This window comes from Mauremys reevesii, linkage group 10 (genome assembly GCF_016161935.1).
Source record: "Mauremys reevesii isolate NIE-2019 linkage group 10, ASM1616193v1, whole genome shotgun sequence".
Lineage (NCBI taxonomy): Eukaryota > Metazoa > Chordata > Testudines > Geoemydidae > Mauremys > Mauremys reevesii.
This window is the reverse complement of record NC_052632.1, coordinates 54,060,869-54,076,701: the sequence shown is the minus strand read 5'-3', so window position 1 is coordinate 54,076,701 and position 15,833 is coordinate 54,060,869. Positions and strand designations below refer to the sequence as shown.

Sequence of the window (15,833 nt, the reverse complement as noted above, 5' to 3'; positions counted from 1 at the left end):
TAAAGATCTGCTCTAGGAATGATTTTGGGCCAGTTCTCTGGCCTGTGTTATACAGGAGGTCGGATTAGATCATCACAATGTTCCCTTCTGGCCTTGGAATCTGTGAATCTCTGAAGTTTGCACTCGAGTCCTGGGCAGAACCTGAATCTCCTGGACCCTAGTCCATTCCAGTAACCAGACCCCCATTGTCCTTCCTTATGCAGCCCCTCCTCACACGCTGCATTGATATACCATCATGTGACCATTTCACTTGGCAGATGCATTGCCAGGGGCAGAGTGGGCCCAGTGAATGAGATTTGGTCTGGTGTATTATACACCAGGGTCCTGATTTGACCTTGTGCAACCTCAGTCATTTTAGCTGCAAACGAACACCAAGAGCTGTGAGGTGCAGACGGATATTAACAGCCATCAGCAGAAGAGGAGACTTGAATTCATTGTCTTTGGGTGTCAGAATAATTTGTGAGCCATTCACGTTATTTCAATGACTGAGCTGGTATTTGCTCATATCTGTGATGAGTCTGCTCCTAACTGGGACTAGCCTAAGCATGCACTGGCTGGCACAGTGCCATCTGCCAGCCTGAGCCTGCACAGGCCACCATCAGGCCAATCACCACTTGCTCCACAGAACCAAACAGACCAGCTAATAATCTTGTCTGGTTGTGTTTGGAGCCAGGGCTGGGTGGTGTACACTGACTACAGGAGAGCTCAGGGAGAGCAGCATCTCTTGGATTCTCCCCTCTGATCTCAATGTGGGCATGAAAGGTTATGAGAACCTGGCATTTTTTAAAAGCAGGCTCTTGGCCGAACGAGCTGAGATTTTCACTGCATGCTCTCATACTGCTCATGGTGTGGCACAGCAGCACTTATGCTGCTTCAGCCATAACTGCGGAGTCGCTCCCTGGGAACGTGTGTTTGAGTGTAAATGTCCTAAACGGCTATTGCTGTTAGCCGTGCAGTGCCACCTCTTCCGGCTGAGCTCCTTTGGGAAGGAACCATCCCATTGTGAATGTCAGAGAAGCAGCTCACGAGTTGTGAGGTTTCCATAAGCCAGTAACAGCTGTGGTATCCCCATGCTAGTGCTTTATGCATTGTGTCTTTCTCATAGGATGTCATTTTAATAACCTGCATTATCTACCCCAAGCGTTGCACTTCCCTGTTAGGGTTATTGTAGATGTAGAGGAAGGACATCTGTTCTTCCTGTGACCTACCAGTGTGAACGTAGTGTAGTCCATCAGGACATGTACGTCCCATTGTGCCACCTCCAGGATCAGGCATGGTATTTGGTGTGTTAATGTTCTGCATGTGGTCACTGTCCTCACTAGCTGGGCCTTATTCTATGACCTTACAAATTAGGCTTGTTTGGCGTTGGGGCTTGCCAAGCCCAGTGGGTGTGTCTGTATTGAAATGGCCCTTCCCTGACAGAGCTGCAGAGTGCAGGCTGGGTGGGACTACCTTGAAGAGGGAGCCAGGGACCTGCAGCTCAAGGGGAGCTCAAGGGGCTCTCGTGTGCTGACAGCCCCCACCTCCCACTCTGCTTATCTCACACATCGGCACAGACTCCAGAGTCAGTGGGGACCTATTTTCCTAGGTTGCTTGTTAGTGATGATTGCAGTATGTGTGAAGAGAGTTGTGGGGGAGGACTTAGTGTGGGATAGAATGAACTCCCAGGTATTCAACAGCAGATGCAGCAGAGGCAAGGGGGGTGCAGGCACTGGGCTGGAGTAGGTGGCTTCCCAGGCCTTTTCCCGCTCTAATTTCTGGGATGTGCTTCCTCGCCTCCATTGTGAGAGGCACCCGTGTGACATAAATGCCTGACCCTAGTGAAGTCATTTAGGTTTTATACTCTCAGGTACAGCTTGGCAAAGAAATCTTGTATTTCTTCCCTTGATCTATGCCTAGCACTTGTGACTTTAGAAGCTAATTAATTGGTGGAGGTGGATGCCATCTGCAAGTGGGCAGTTAAATAGATGTGAGCCAGTGTGCTCTGGCAGATAAAGCTCATGCTATATTGGCAGGCCAGACAGCCGCACAGAGCATCCTGCATTGCAACTCATGGCTTACTGTCCCTGATAGGAGAGGGAAGGGGCAGACTAAAGAAACTGTTTAAATCTCCTGGGTAAGTAATAAAATAAAGGCAAGATCCTGACTTCCCTATAAAGCAACTTCATAAGCATCTCAGTGTATCTTGGAGAATCAAACGATTCCTGGCTGCCAGCACTGGAAAGTTTTCCTTCTTACTGGCATGCCCATGGGTTCGAATGGAATTCGGTGTTTTAAAATACAGTTATCAGCCGCTCTCTGTGATCCACTTGCAGACTGGCACAGTGAGTATTTGAGTTATAATTCAGTTTCTTCAGATGTGTGAAGTATTTTGCCTTAGGCCTCAGAGGTCATGCATTCGAAGGTAGAGCCTTGGTTTCTGAAACCGCGCACGCTGCTGTCATCATTAAATTAACTCCTGTATCCTCTGCTTTCATGTGCTCAGCACTGCATTCCTTACATTTTGAAATAATCATCTGAATGGTAAGTCCCGAACCTCTCCTGTGGATAGCCCTGCCATTTCTTTCCATTTTCCATCACTTATTTCCTATAACTTTTTTTCCTATTCAACAAACTGGTTTATTGTCTATCCTGTAACTCTTCTATTTTATCCAGTAGGCTTTGATGTGATACTTTATTAAATGCTCTTTGGAAAGTATATGTACAACATGTAGCTGCCTTTCCTTTGTTGGTCATTACAGTCATTTCTCCAAGGAACTCAGCAGTTTAAGCAAGAACTATTTTCTCCTAAATACAATCAAATGATGGTTTTCAAGGATTTCCATCTGTACATCTCAGCTGTTTGTTTATGATATGGTCAGAGTGAGAGAGACACATACTGATCGTTGTTTGAAACAAGCCTATCTTGCTGTCTGCCCCTAATATGATAGACGACATATACTTCAAGTTTTCTCCACTTTTTCCATTTTCGTGCAGGAAGAAGAAGGTGAGGACGCAGACATCTCTTCTGGTCCTTCAGTCATTAGCCACAAGCTGCCTTCCGCCCAGGCCTTGCATCACTTCACTCCTCGTTACTCCGAGATGGGTTGTGCTGGGATGCAGCTGCGAGATGCTCATGAAGAAAACCCAGAGAGCATTCTCGATGAACATGTACAGCGAGTAATGAAAACTCCAGGTTGTCAATCCCCTGGACCTGGCCGCCATTCACCTAAGCCCCGGTCACCGGAAAGTGGCCAGGCTGGAAAGATGCAAGGGACAATACCTCCAGGGCATGGCAAGCATGCAACAAAATCAGGAATGAAACTGGATGCAGCTAACTTATACCACCATAAACATATCTACCACCACATTCATCACCACAGCGTGATGAAACCGAAGGAGCAGATTGAGGCTGAAGCCACTCAGAGAGTGCAGAACAGCTTTGCTTGGAATGTAGATTCACATAACTATGCAACAAAATCCCGGAACTACACTGAAAGCATGGGCCTGGCTCCCAACCCTGCGGATTCCTTGGGGTACAGGTGAGTGCAGGACCAGTGGGAGTCCTATAGCCATTGCTCTGTAGCAAGGTCATTTGGGAATGGACTGCATCACGCAAATAAATGTGCAAAATGGGCTTGGGTCCCCACTTGTAGCAGAGGTGTGGAATTCAGGAGTCACTCTGGGCTGTTCTCCGAGCATGGCAGTCCAGTGCCACTCTTCTCCTCGGCAGTCTGTCCTTTCCCTTCAGCAGTGGATCTCTCCACAGTCATGCAGGCCGTCCCTTATCAGTTCTGGGCTATGTTGCTGCAAAGGCTTCCTTTAAAGTTGCCCTGGAACTTCAGCAGCTATAGAGCTGGGGGCTGTTTTGTTCCTTTACTAGTGGTGATATTAATGTTGTACCCGGGCGTGCGCGCGGTGTGCCGCGTACCCGGGCGCGTGTGCGGTGTGCCGCATACCCGGGCGCGCGGGCGGTGTGCTGTAGGTGCCTAAAAGTTGGCTTCTTCTCACATGCTGCATTTACATCCCCTAAACTAACAGCTTTGTTTCAGAGCCTTGTTAATGGGAAGTGTCAATGCAAGTGTCTAAGAGCCCTTCATAATTCAGGATCAAAGGGACTTGCTGGAACTTCCTTTCCCTGTCTCGTGAAAGTAACCAAGATTAGCTGGATTGACCTAGCCCTCCATCCCAGCGTTCAGCCCGATAGGGTCAGGGCCGCCGCTTCTCAGTGATGGGGCCGTTTCTTGGGACCATCTGCCTGAGGACAATCACTGGAGTATCTAAAATTCCTTCCTGTTCCATCTTCACTTCCCATGTTCCCACCTCTCTTTCTGCTCAGGTGCAGGGGAGAAGGCAGTGATGAGAGTTTGTTGTGTTCCATTGGGCCAGTTTGTTAGTTACATTATTGCATTATTCTTGTAGGCATCATCCAGATATCGTTCTGAACCGGCTGATGGGTGCTCAGTAAATCACCTGTACTAATAAATGTCACAGTGTGGAACTAATTGAGAGGGCTCACTGCAAGAACCCTAGAAGGAACGTTTATCAGTTGGAGCTAGGCATGGCAAATCTACTCAGCTGCAAGCCCCGGGTAGTAGAAGTTTTGATGGGCAAACTGGCTAAGTGGGGCTGGAAAGTCACTGACTCCTCCCTAGGATGGGAAGTGTGGGGCACAGAATAGAGCACCCTAAACAACACAGCTCCTTTGAGAGGAATAGGAGGAGCAGAGAGGCTGAAGCTGCTACATTTTCCCCAGGAGGAAGGGGAGGAGAGCAGTGGGGGCCAGAGAGCAGAGGGATCCGGGGTGGAAGCACCTGGGAGGGATGTGGTATGTGCAGAGGAGCCCACAAAGCAGAAGTGGGAGGGAGACTATAATTGATTATTGTTTTTGGCGGGGTCGGGGGTTTGATGATGGGCCGGCGTGAGCTATTTCTGCAGGGCTCTGGAAGAGGGTTGATCGAATACTCCTCCAAGGCAAGTTGGTATATAGTCCTTGGGGGGAGCAGGTGTCGAAGAGTCTAAAAGCCCTGCATTGGGGCAGTTCACATTGCAGCCTGGCAGCATCCTACGGGTGCAGGCTCTCAGGGATTGCTGCGTTTCCTGGAATCTAGCCCTGATGTAAACTAAAGAGTGAGCTCTTTTGGTTGCAGAGAGGCTTCACAGTGTACTCAAGACATAAGCTGAGAGCATACAGGGAGACCAGGAAGGAATTACTCAGTCATTTGCCCTATTCTGAAGCATCAGCTGATGGCCATGGCAAGAGAACATTGGACTTGGCAGGCCTGGGGTATCAGACCCTCAATGAGCTTACAGTCTGATCTTGTGTGGCAGGAAGAAGAGACGCAGACTTGGAGCAGTGCTCCAATCTGGAATGGCAAATCCTTTTCTGGGTGGCAAATTTCAGCTCAAGAACTGGCTGGATGCTCTAAGATTGGGCCGTGTTGCCATGCTGAAGCTAAGAGTTTGGCATTTAGCTCACTCTCTCGCCAGGATCTAGGAGATCTGCCAAGCGTTGCATCTAGGGCTGTCAAGCCATTTTAATCGTGATTAATCGCACTTTTAAATAATAATATAATACCATTTATTTAAGTATTTTTGGATGTTTTTTCAATTTTCAAATATATTGATTTCAATTACCACACAGAATACAAAGTGTACAGTGCTCATTTTATATTATTATTTTTATTACAAATATTTTCACAGTAAAAAACAAAAGAAATCGTATTTTTCAATTCACCTAATAAAAATAATGTAATGCAATCACTTTATCATGAAAGTGTACAAATGTAGAATTATGTACAAAAAAAAAATAACTGCACTCAAAAATAAAAATAAAACAATGTGAAACTTTAGAGCCTACAAGTCCACTCAATCCGATTCTTCCATGCCCTGGATTTGAAGGCTAAACAGAAGTTACACAAGAGCCTACAAGTCCACCTAGTCCTACTTCTTGTTCAGCCAGGAGTGCTGTAGCTATCTTCAGAAATCTCACATTGGTACCTTCTTTGTGTTTTGTCAAATCTGCAGTGAAAGTGTTCTTAAAACTAACAGCATGTGCTGGGTCATCATCCAAGACTGCTATAACAAGACATATATGGCAGAGTGCAGGTAAAACAGAGCAGGAGACCTACAATTCTCCCCCAAGGAGTTCAGTCAAAAATGTAATTAACACATTTTTTTTTTAATGAGCATGAAGGGGCATACGAATGTTTAGCATATCTGTCATATAAATACCTTGTAATGCCGGCTACAAATGTGCCATGTGAACACCTGTTCTCCCTTTCAGGTGACTGTAAATAAGAAGCAGGCGGCATCATGTCCCATAAATATAAACAAACTTGTTTCTCTTAGCGATTGGCTGAACAAGAAGTAGGACTGAGCAGACTTGTAGGCTCTGAAGTTTTACATCGTTTTGTTTTTTGAGCGCAGTTATGTAACCAAAAAAAAATCTAAATTTGTAAGTTGCGCTTTCACAATAGAGATTGCACTCTGGTACCTGTATGAGGTGAATTGAAAAATATTTCTTTGTTTATCATTTTTACAGTGCAAATATTTGTAATAATAAAAATAACAATAAGTGAGCACTGTGCACTTTGTATTCTGTGTTGTAATTGAAATCAATACAGTATATTTGAAAATGTAGAAAAACATCCAAAAATATTTAATACATTTTAACTGGTATTCTATTGTTTAACAATGCAATTAACTGTGATTAATTTTATTAATTTAATCATGTGAGTTAACTATGATTAATCGACAGCAGTAATTGTGTAACATTGCTGTGACCCCTTTGGCAGTGGAGAAGTCCTCTGGTTCCGGACGGCAGCCATGCCCAGTCTTCCTTGTGTGACAGGATAATCGTCACAGTGTAACACGGGTGAGAGGCCTGGCATCCTTGCTATTTAAACAGGCATACACACTGCCTTAGCCCTTCCTAGTTTCATGGCATTTAAGAACAGAAGGGACCATTAGATTATCTAGTCTGATGATCCAGGCCAGCCAATTTCAGCCAATTTCACCCAGTTAGTTACCCCTGCTTTGAGCCAATAACTTGGGTAGACTAAAGCATTTCAATCCTTGGGAGACTAAACTGTTGTGTTGCACAGGCAGAGGACGGGCGAGACCAAGATGCCACCAATGCCCAAGGCCCCTGCAGTGGTAGTGAATTGGTAAGGTGGGATATATCCGGGTGATCCAGGCCCCAGGCAGTTTTCAGCCCAAAGCACAGCCTAGTCTTGGATTTAAACTACTGAAAACTGGTGGGTTGGATCGCAGTGCAGGAGTGATTCCATGTGTCACTGGGATATCCCCAAGCTGTGTTGCTGAGCTTCTGTAAACCAGTTCCGATTGTGGGGCTGTCATTCAGGGGCATTGAGTGTAGCTAGAAAGCAGAAGCGTCCCAGGTCCGCCACTTCTCTGCTATGTGTGGGTTCAGATGAATAGCTAACGTCTCAAGCCTTCTTCTTGCAGTGGGAAAGCGAGTCTGCTCTCAAAAAGAAATGTCAAGAAGACTGATTCAGGGAAAAGTGATGGTGCCAACTATGAGATGCCCGGATCTCCTGAGGACGTGGAGAGGAACCAGAAAATCCTGCAGTGGATCATCGAAGGAGAGAAGGAGATCAGCAGGCATAAGAAAACAAGCCATGGGTAAGGGCTGGCAGTGTGTGGAGCCTGCATGCCATTCCACAGCAGCATTCCTGGGGGCAGCGGGGAGATGTGTGAGAGCACAGTCGTGAGGGCTCAGCTCTTCGGGAGCCCTGCATCTTGCTCAGGTGCCCCACGTGGAGATGGCCGGAGTCTGTATTGAGGTGCCACAAGTTCATGACAGGTGTGTGGGGTTTGGTTTTACAGACAGGGTGTTTTGACTCCTAATGAAATTACCAAACGCACGTTCTCATGTGCATAGCTGTGTCGAAGCGCCCCCAGCCCTAGCTGAGCCTGGTTAAAGGGATTCTCAAGAACCACTCCTCAAGCATGGAGGGCTGGAAGCAGGTGCCCTGGCAGTGCCAGTGGGTGGCTGTGTTCAGTTCCATGCCCTCCAGAGTCCCAAGAGCTCTGGCTTACCAGGATGCACTAGCCCTGGAATATATTCAGCCCTTTACTGTGTGGGCAAAAAATAGACTTTCCCAGAAGGCCTTTTCTGACTCAGCAGATCTGCTCCCTGTCTGGCCTGGATTCGGAATCGTGGCTGCTTGGCTTGCTGGCAGCACAGCCTTGACTTCTCCAGCCAGCCCCGAGAGCCAGCAGTTACGGGAGCTGGATACTAGTCCGGCTGTGCATCATCAACAAAATTATTAACTAAGTGCTGACTGCACATGTGGCCAACTTAAGCTGCACCCTGGCAGTGCAGGATTGGATGTTCTGGGCGTCTCCTGTACCTAGAGAAATTCCAGCACTTGGCTTAACCGTGCTGGTCTCCTTTCTGCTCAGTGATAGTCTTTTGTTTTCCTCTCTCCCCCTGCAGTGGTGCCCACAATTATCTGACTGCATAGCATAATGAGACTCTGAGTGCCAGGGCCATGGAAAGTTTGAGTTACTGATTATAAGTCACCCTGTGCTGCCGCTTCTGCTTGAGAAGGACCTTCACTGTGCTGCAGTGCTGACTGCGCATGGATATGCCAAAAAATAGTGACAGACACAAGGCGGGGAAGGTTATATCTTTTATTGGACCAATTTCTGCTGGTGAAGGAGACAAACTTTCAAGCTACAGAGAGCTCTGTGTAAGCTCAACAGCTCGTCTCTCTCACCAACAGAAGTTGGTCCAATAAAAGCTATTACCTCACCCGCCGTGTCTCTCTAATATCCTGGGACCGACACAGCTACAACAACATTGCAAAATATAGTGAGCAAATGGGATTCATAGCCTGGAAATGGAGCCATCACTTACCAGTGCGTGCTCTGTGAAAGTCTATTAGGGCTATTAGGGGAATTTTGCAAGAGAGTATTCTTCTTCGAATAGTGTCGCCGTGGGAGCTCCACTTCAGGGGGACATGTGCCCCACTTGCCTGCCATCAGAGATTTTCGTTAGTGGTGTCTGTTCATCCCACACACTCGCTGCTGATATCCTTGTGCCCCCTCCTCCTGCTCCAGGCTATCTCAGGCTGCACCAACAAACGGTCCCCAGTTCCTTCTGACAAACCTCAACCTGAGACAGAGCTGAGCATGTGTTCATTGTGCGTGCCTCGGCCACTTACTGACTTGGTTCTGAGTTTGTTTTAGTTTAGCTGCTTAGTTTGCTAGTTCGTTACTAGTTATTTGAGAGATTGTTTTATTTCCTCCAGGGAAATCCTCCATGCAAGGGACATACCCCTTCTCCAGGGTTTAAACATTGCCTCTCACATAGAGAGGCTAACCCAGTCAACGATGGACACTCTACGTGCATTCGCAGCCTAGGAGAATCTCACATCTTACAGAAGTGTAACTTCTGTTTAGCCTTCAAATCCAGGACATGGAAGAACTGGGAAATCAAGTCCCATGTAAAACTAAGCCTCTGTCTATGGGAGCACCGCCTGTGAAGTACTCAAAACCCTTGAAACTAGGGTGACCGGACAGCAAATGTGAAAAATCGGGATGGGGTGGGGGGTAATTGGAGCCTATATAAGAAAAAGACCCAAAAATCAGGACTGTCCCTATAAAATCAGGACATCTGGTCACCCTACTTGGAACCATCCTGCAGGGACAAGCATACTGGACCGTCACTACCGCAGTGCCACTTGGTGCCACAAGTCTCGATGACTGCTGAACGAGAGTCTCTATTTGTTGCAGGTAACGAGCATCTCTCGGTACTGAGAACCACTTGGTCTCTGGGCCCTTATAGTCCTGGTACCATCACTTCCCCTTTCGCTCAGTGCTCTCCCATTAGAAGAAGAAGAGACCGATGATGGAAACCTACCTTCAGTATTATTGATATGTCTCCAGGGTTCTCCTGGGTACCCATATAAGAACCCCCTTTCCCTGAGTTGTCTGGTTTCTCCAGAAAATTCCAGAATATGGTAGAGGATTTCCCATTTGATGGTCTGAAGTTGTTCACAGAGAATACCAAAGACTCCAGGGCCACATTACATTCGTATGTACACTGCTGCGAACAAAAGAAAATCCAGTAGATGGCAAACAGCTCAAAGAGCCTGCCCGATGCAATTCTCTAGTTTTCAGAGACCAACAGAACCTCCAGAAGGAGATGTAGCCTCCAGAGATCCTCTAACCCACCCGGCACAAGTTCATAGCAGGCTTCATCTTCAAAGCACCAGTTTTGACAGGATGATGGAAGGTTTGGATCTTCCTCTCTCTTTAGCCTGACAGCTGCAGCTATTTGCCAATCTCCCCACATTTGGATACCAACTCTCCTGTTTCCGACAAGCATGGGAGTGTATCACCTTGGACAAGTGGATGCTGGAGATAATATCATCAGGCTACACCATCCATTTTATCTACCTCCCTCCTTCTCATTCCCCTTCCCCATCCCTCTTCAGGGACACGGCTCATGAGCTCTTAACAAGACAGGATATCAACTTCCTCCTTCATTTAGGAGTGATAGAGCTAGTCCCCACTCAGCACAGGGGAAGGGGCTTCTATCTGAGGTGGTACTTCATGCCACAGAAAAATGGACTTCAGTCAGAAACTGTCTTCAACTTCTACATCACATAGCAGCTTGCACTTTTGTGGCAGTACATGCGAGATTACGCCTCACTGTTTCCAGGGGTGCCTTAGATCAGTTTACTCGCAAGCCAGACAGCCTAGACCAGTGGTTTTCAACCTATGGTCCACAGATCACAGGGAATCCACAGACTATGTCTGAGATTTCCAAAGAGCTTCACACTTCCATTTGAAATTTGTAGGGGTCCACAAATAAAAAAGGTTAAGAACCACTGTTGGAAACAAACAGGTTCAGTTCCTCAATGGGTGAAATGCTCCCTAGAGTGGTGGCAGGCTCATTGCAATGTAGACGCAGGAGTTCTCTTCCTCCAGCTGACACCAATGGTAACCACAGCCATGGATGAATCTCTATTAGGATGGGGCACGCACCTCGATGCTCTCACAGTACGGGGCAGATGGTTACCAAGAAACCACCCTCCACACCAGGCTGTTGGAGCTCAGAGCAGTTAGAAATACCTGCCTTCATTTTCTGCCTCTCATCAGATACAGCTCTATCAGAGTCATGACAGACAACATGGCCTGCGTGTTCTGTATTAACCAGCAGGGAGAAGCGAGATCACCTTCCCTGTGCACCGAAGCAATAAGGTTATGAAACATCGCATAAGAATTCCAGCAGTATATCTCCTGGGCAGAGGAAATGTCACAGCCAACGCTCTCAGTGGGTCTTTTTCCCAAGACTACGAATGGGAGTTGGATTCCCAGGTTCTTGTTGGCATAGTTCAGACTTTGGGGGTTCCTGAAGTGGGACAGCGACAAACAAAATGTCATGTGCTCTGTTCAAGAGAGGGTTAGGTCGCAATTCCTTAGGGGATGCCTTCCTTCTCACTTGGATGATGAAGCTGTTTCATGCATTTCCCCTAGTGCCTCTGATTCTCAGAGTAGTGAACAAAATCAGACAGGACAAGGCCAGAGTTATCTTAATAGCCCCGACGTGGTTGAGGCAGGCATGGTTTCCTTATCTGCTTCACCTAGACACTCCTCTGCTCCTCTCTCAGGATGATGATCCACTGCTGCATCCCAATCTGAGCATTCTTTGCCTCAAGGCATGACTCTTTGATGGTTCATGGGGTTAGTCGGCTTGTTCTTCAGAGGTACAACAGGTATTACTAAATGGTAGGAAAGAGTCTACCAGAAATGTTTCCCTTCAAACAGCGGAGACGATTTAGTGACTGGTGTGAACTCCAGGGAGCTGTTCCCAAATCCGCCTCGCTTCTGCCTGTTCTGGGTTACCTGCTGCAATGAAAGCAATCTGGACTGTCAGTTAGTTCTCTCAAGGCTCGTTTGACCACCTTACAGCTTTTCATACCACTATTGAGGAGTTCTCGCTGTTTGCTCACCCTACAACTGTAAGGTTCATGAAAGTTCTGGGAAACTTTTCTCCACAGGTGAAAGTCCCCACCCCAGTTTGGGACCTTAATTTTGTTCTTAATAATGTCATGAAACCCACTTTTGAGCTGTTGGCGACCTGCTCTTTACTGCATTTGTCTATCAAGACTGTCTTTTTAGTGGTTATTACATCAGCCTGCAGAGTTGGAGAGACTGAGGCCTTAATGACAGACCCTCCTTTAACAGTATTCTACAAAGACAGGGTTTCCTTGTGGCCACACCCTAGGTTTCTTCCTAAAGTGTCTTCTGAGTTTCATCTCAATCAGATCATTTACCTACCGGTTTTCTTTCCAAAACCCCAGAATTCCAATCTGGAGACTGCTTTCCGTACCTTAGATGTCAGGAGCATGTTAGCCATCAGTCTGGATAAGACTAAATCATTTAGTAAATCTCCTAGACTGTTGGTTTCATTTGCAGATAGAGCTAAAGGTTGTGCTGTTTCTGCCCAAAGACTATCAAAATGGATTTCTGGGTGTATTACTGCTTGTACGCTGCTGCCAGCATTCCACCCCATTCTGGTGTGGCAGCTCACCCTGCGAGGTCTCAGTCTAGATGTAGGTTTTACTTCAGAATGTCCCAGCATCTGAGATCTGCAGAGCTGCTCCGTGGTGGTCCAGGCACTACGCCTGAGTCAGTGCCTCTAGGTCTGATGCAGCAGTTGGCAATGCAGTTCTGTGCTGGACTCAATTCCGAAGCTGCCTCCATCTTATGGGGATGCTGCTCGGGAGTCACCTGAATTGGAGCAACCATAGGGGCTCCACTGCCCTCCCTCCTTCCCCTCTGCTTCGGAGTTTCCTTCGGAGGCTCAGCAGTGGAGAAGGAGCTGAGGGCAGCTCAGTTCGCCCACGCAGCGAGGGGCACGAGGATATCTGCAGCGTGTGCACGGGCCAAATGGACCCTGCTAATAACAATCTCCAGTCGAGAGCTCGCAGGGCACCCATAGGGACACATCTCGAACACCTTACTGCACAGGGGGAGTGACCCTCTTTAACTAACTCCTGTTAGTTTTATTTATGCATACTGGACGTCTCCTATGACTCATAAAATAGGTCCCAACCATGTTGGGCTCAGTTTATAGGAAGCTGGTTGCTCTCCCCAGTGGCCTTGCAAAATTCCATCTCAGACGGTTCCTCAGTACCCCCTAAATCCTCCCTAGCACTGCAGCTGGATGTATGGTATTTTCTATTCCCTTCTACCTGGGTGACAGTGCAGAGAGTGGCCTGGGGTGGCTGGGCGATCGCTGTGTCTGATCAATGAAGCACTGAGAGGCTCTGTGTGCGTCAGGGGACATGGCTGCATGGGTCAAATATTGTTGTGTTTGTGTGTGAAGCTCCTCAGGTGCCAAGAAGCAGCTGGCCCATGAGATGCCCAGACCTCTGTCCATCGAGCGCCCTGTCGCTGTGCACCCCTGGGTCAGTGCCCAGCTCAGGAACATCGTCCAACCTTCTCACCCATTCATTCAAGATCCTACCATGCCGCCCAACCCAGCCCCCAACCCTCTGACGCAGCTGGAAGAAGCACGCAGGCGACTGGAGGAAGAGGAGAAGAGGGCTGGCAAACTGCCCCCCAAACAGAGGTGAGATGATTTAATCTGGTCGGAGGGAGAGGGGAGGGAAGGCTGTTCTGAAGCAGAACCTAGAGGCGAGGAGAGAAGGACAGAGTGACCCACTCAGCTGGTCCTGCTGCAGTTATCAGCAGGGCCAACGAGAAGGGGGGGAAGCCATTACAAATTACTGGGGCCCGGCAGTCCAGAAGAGGGCCCGGGGCCCGGCTTCCCTGGCCCTGTTTAGCCAGTCTGCCCTTGCTGGGGGGCCCGAAAAAAAATTTTCACCGGGGCTCGAACCCGCTCTCAGCGGCCCTGGTTATCAGGATCTACCAGACAAAGGCAAGTGACAGGTGGTTAGAAAAGAGCATGTTTTGGAAGCCGTAGAATGCTGCATGCTCTGTAACACCTCATCCATTCAACAGCAGGGAACATCCCAGGGGCCTGGGAGCAAAAGCTAAAAACTGCCTTGAGAATGGGGAGCAGGGCCTTTAGATGGCGGGGCTGGAAGGGATCCCCTTGCTGTAGGTACGAGGCAAAGTCTCGTTTCAGTTCCTGAAAAGGAACTGTGCGAGCAGTTCCTAGAGCACTGCCTGGAACGGGGGCTCTATGGGATTGCCCTCTCTCACTGCCCCAGCAGTGTACTTGTGGCTTCTGGCGGGGAAGAGCTCACTTGTTTTCATCAGGTGTGTGGTGCTTAGATGGTTTAAATGGGGATGTGATTTTTAATGGCCTTTATTTTCTGTGGTGCAGCGAATTTCCTGAAGTTGACAACTGTAAAATGATCACTTTTTGCTGGTGTCCTTAAAAAGTCGAAGTGGCAGATGGTTCTCGTGGCAGGGACAGAGAAGGGAGAGACAGAAACACTCGGTTCTACAATAGAGCCTCAGAGTTCTGAACACCTTGGGAATGGAGGGTGTTCATTACTCTGAACAAAACGTTATGGTTCTTTCAAAAGTTTACAACGGAACATTGACTTAATGCAGCTTTGAAACTTTACTATGCAGAAGAAAAATGCTGCTTTTAACCATCCGAATTTAAGTGAAACCAACTCAGGTTCCTTACCTGGTCAGATCTTTTTTTTTTTTAATTTCCCTTTATGTTTTTAGTTATTTATGTTTAACACAGTACTATACTGTACTCTATTTGCCCCCTCCCCCGCTTTCTTTTTGTCTCTGCTGCTGTCAGATTGCATACTTCCAGTTCCAAATGAGGTGTGTGGGTGACTGGTAACTCTGAGGTTCTACCGTAGTTCTGTTCTGGCACTGATTCACTGTGCAGCCACGTTCAAGTCACTTCACCGCTCTGTGACTCAGTTTCCTCATCTATCCAGCAGGGGTAATAGTCCTGTCCCTAACGTACCTTGCAGAAGAGGTGTGGGATTAATCAGTGTTTACATAAACATGTTGAGCTCCTCAGATGAAAGGCATTTGAGAAGTACAAGATAATTAACATTAGCCATGAAATACTTTTTTTAATGGCGATTGCAAACAGCCACTCATGCAGTGTTCCAGAGACACGAAACTTCAGTGTCTGCCTACTTAGAAACATAGACATAATTTTTCAAAGCCACCCTTTAATTGCCTGGTTTTAATTATTTTCTCATGCAACTGCCCTGTGACAGACTCAGAGCAATGTTTACATGCGGTTTAGATTGACAATTGTGTGTAATTAAAGGGCACTCCCTTTAATATCCAGATATCCAGCCTGCATATAAAATGGTGAGACCAGTTAGGGATTGTCCTCATAGCTCCGAAGAGCATTTCAAAGAACCTCCCACCCTCCCAGAAATGTATAGACACAGACACATGGCCTATATACAGAGGCCCATGCTACCTGCAGAATTAAAATAATATAGCAAGTATAGTAAACAACGTTCTCTGTAGGACCTACGTGGTGGTGTATGGTGTTTGTTATTGTGGTACTTAGCGTCTAGCCAAGGACAAGAGAACAAACTGCATAATCAGCTGCATTCTCAGGGTTGTGCTGCTGTGCTTAGTTGAGCAGCTGCTCACACACACCACAAGCAACCTCCCCAAATGGGCGGGCATATTGCCCTTCCGTTTGGAACACAGGAATGAAACAAATCCATCTGTTGCGTGGAATGTGCCGATAAGGATGGTTTCATTTCTGGTTTCTGAGAGAACCTTGCAAACTGGAGAGAATAATACAGCTGTTACAAAAGGCAAAGGTGCCTGTATCCTTTGTGGGTAGCCTGTTTAGTGACCCACGAGAACACACGCAGGAGTCCTCTGGGAAGCTAAGAGTTCCT

At 47.4% G+C, this 15,833-nt stretch overlaps 1 protein-coding gene across 8 annotated transcripts in view; it reads left to right on the top strand.

Moving 5' to 3' along the window:
- AXIN1 (axin 1) overlaps window positions 1-15,833 on the top strand; it is a 212,175-nt gene that overhangs the window by 179,957 nt on the left and 16,385 nt on the right. For all 8 annotated transcript variants that reach the window (XM_039492172.1, XM_039492175.1, XM_039492173.1 and 5 more), the window contains 3 exons: window positions 2,977-3,521; window positions 7,450-7,626; window positions 13,349-13,594. In XM_039492172.1, the coding sequence (XP_039348106.1) occupies window positions 2,977-3,521; window positions 7,450-7,626; window positions 13,349-13,594 (968 nt within the window). The remainder of the gene's footprint in view (window positions 1-2,976; window positions 3,522-7,449; window positions 7,627-13,348; window positions 13,595-15,833) is intronic.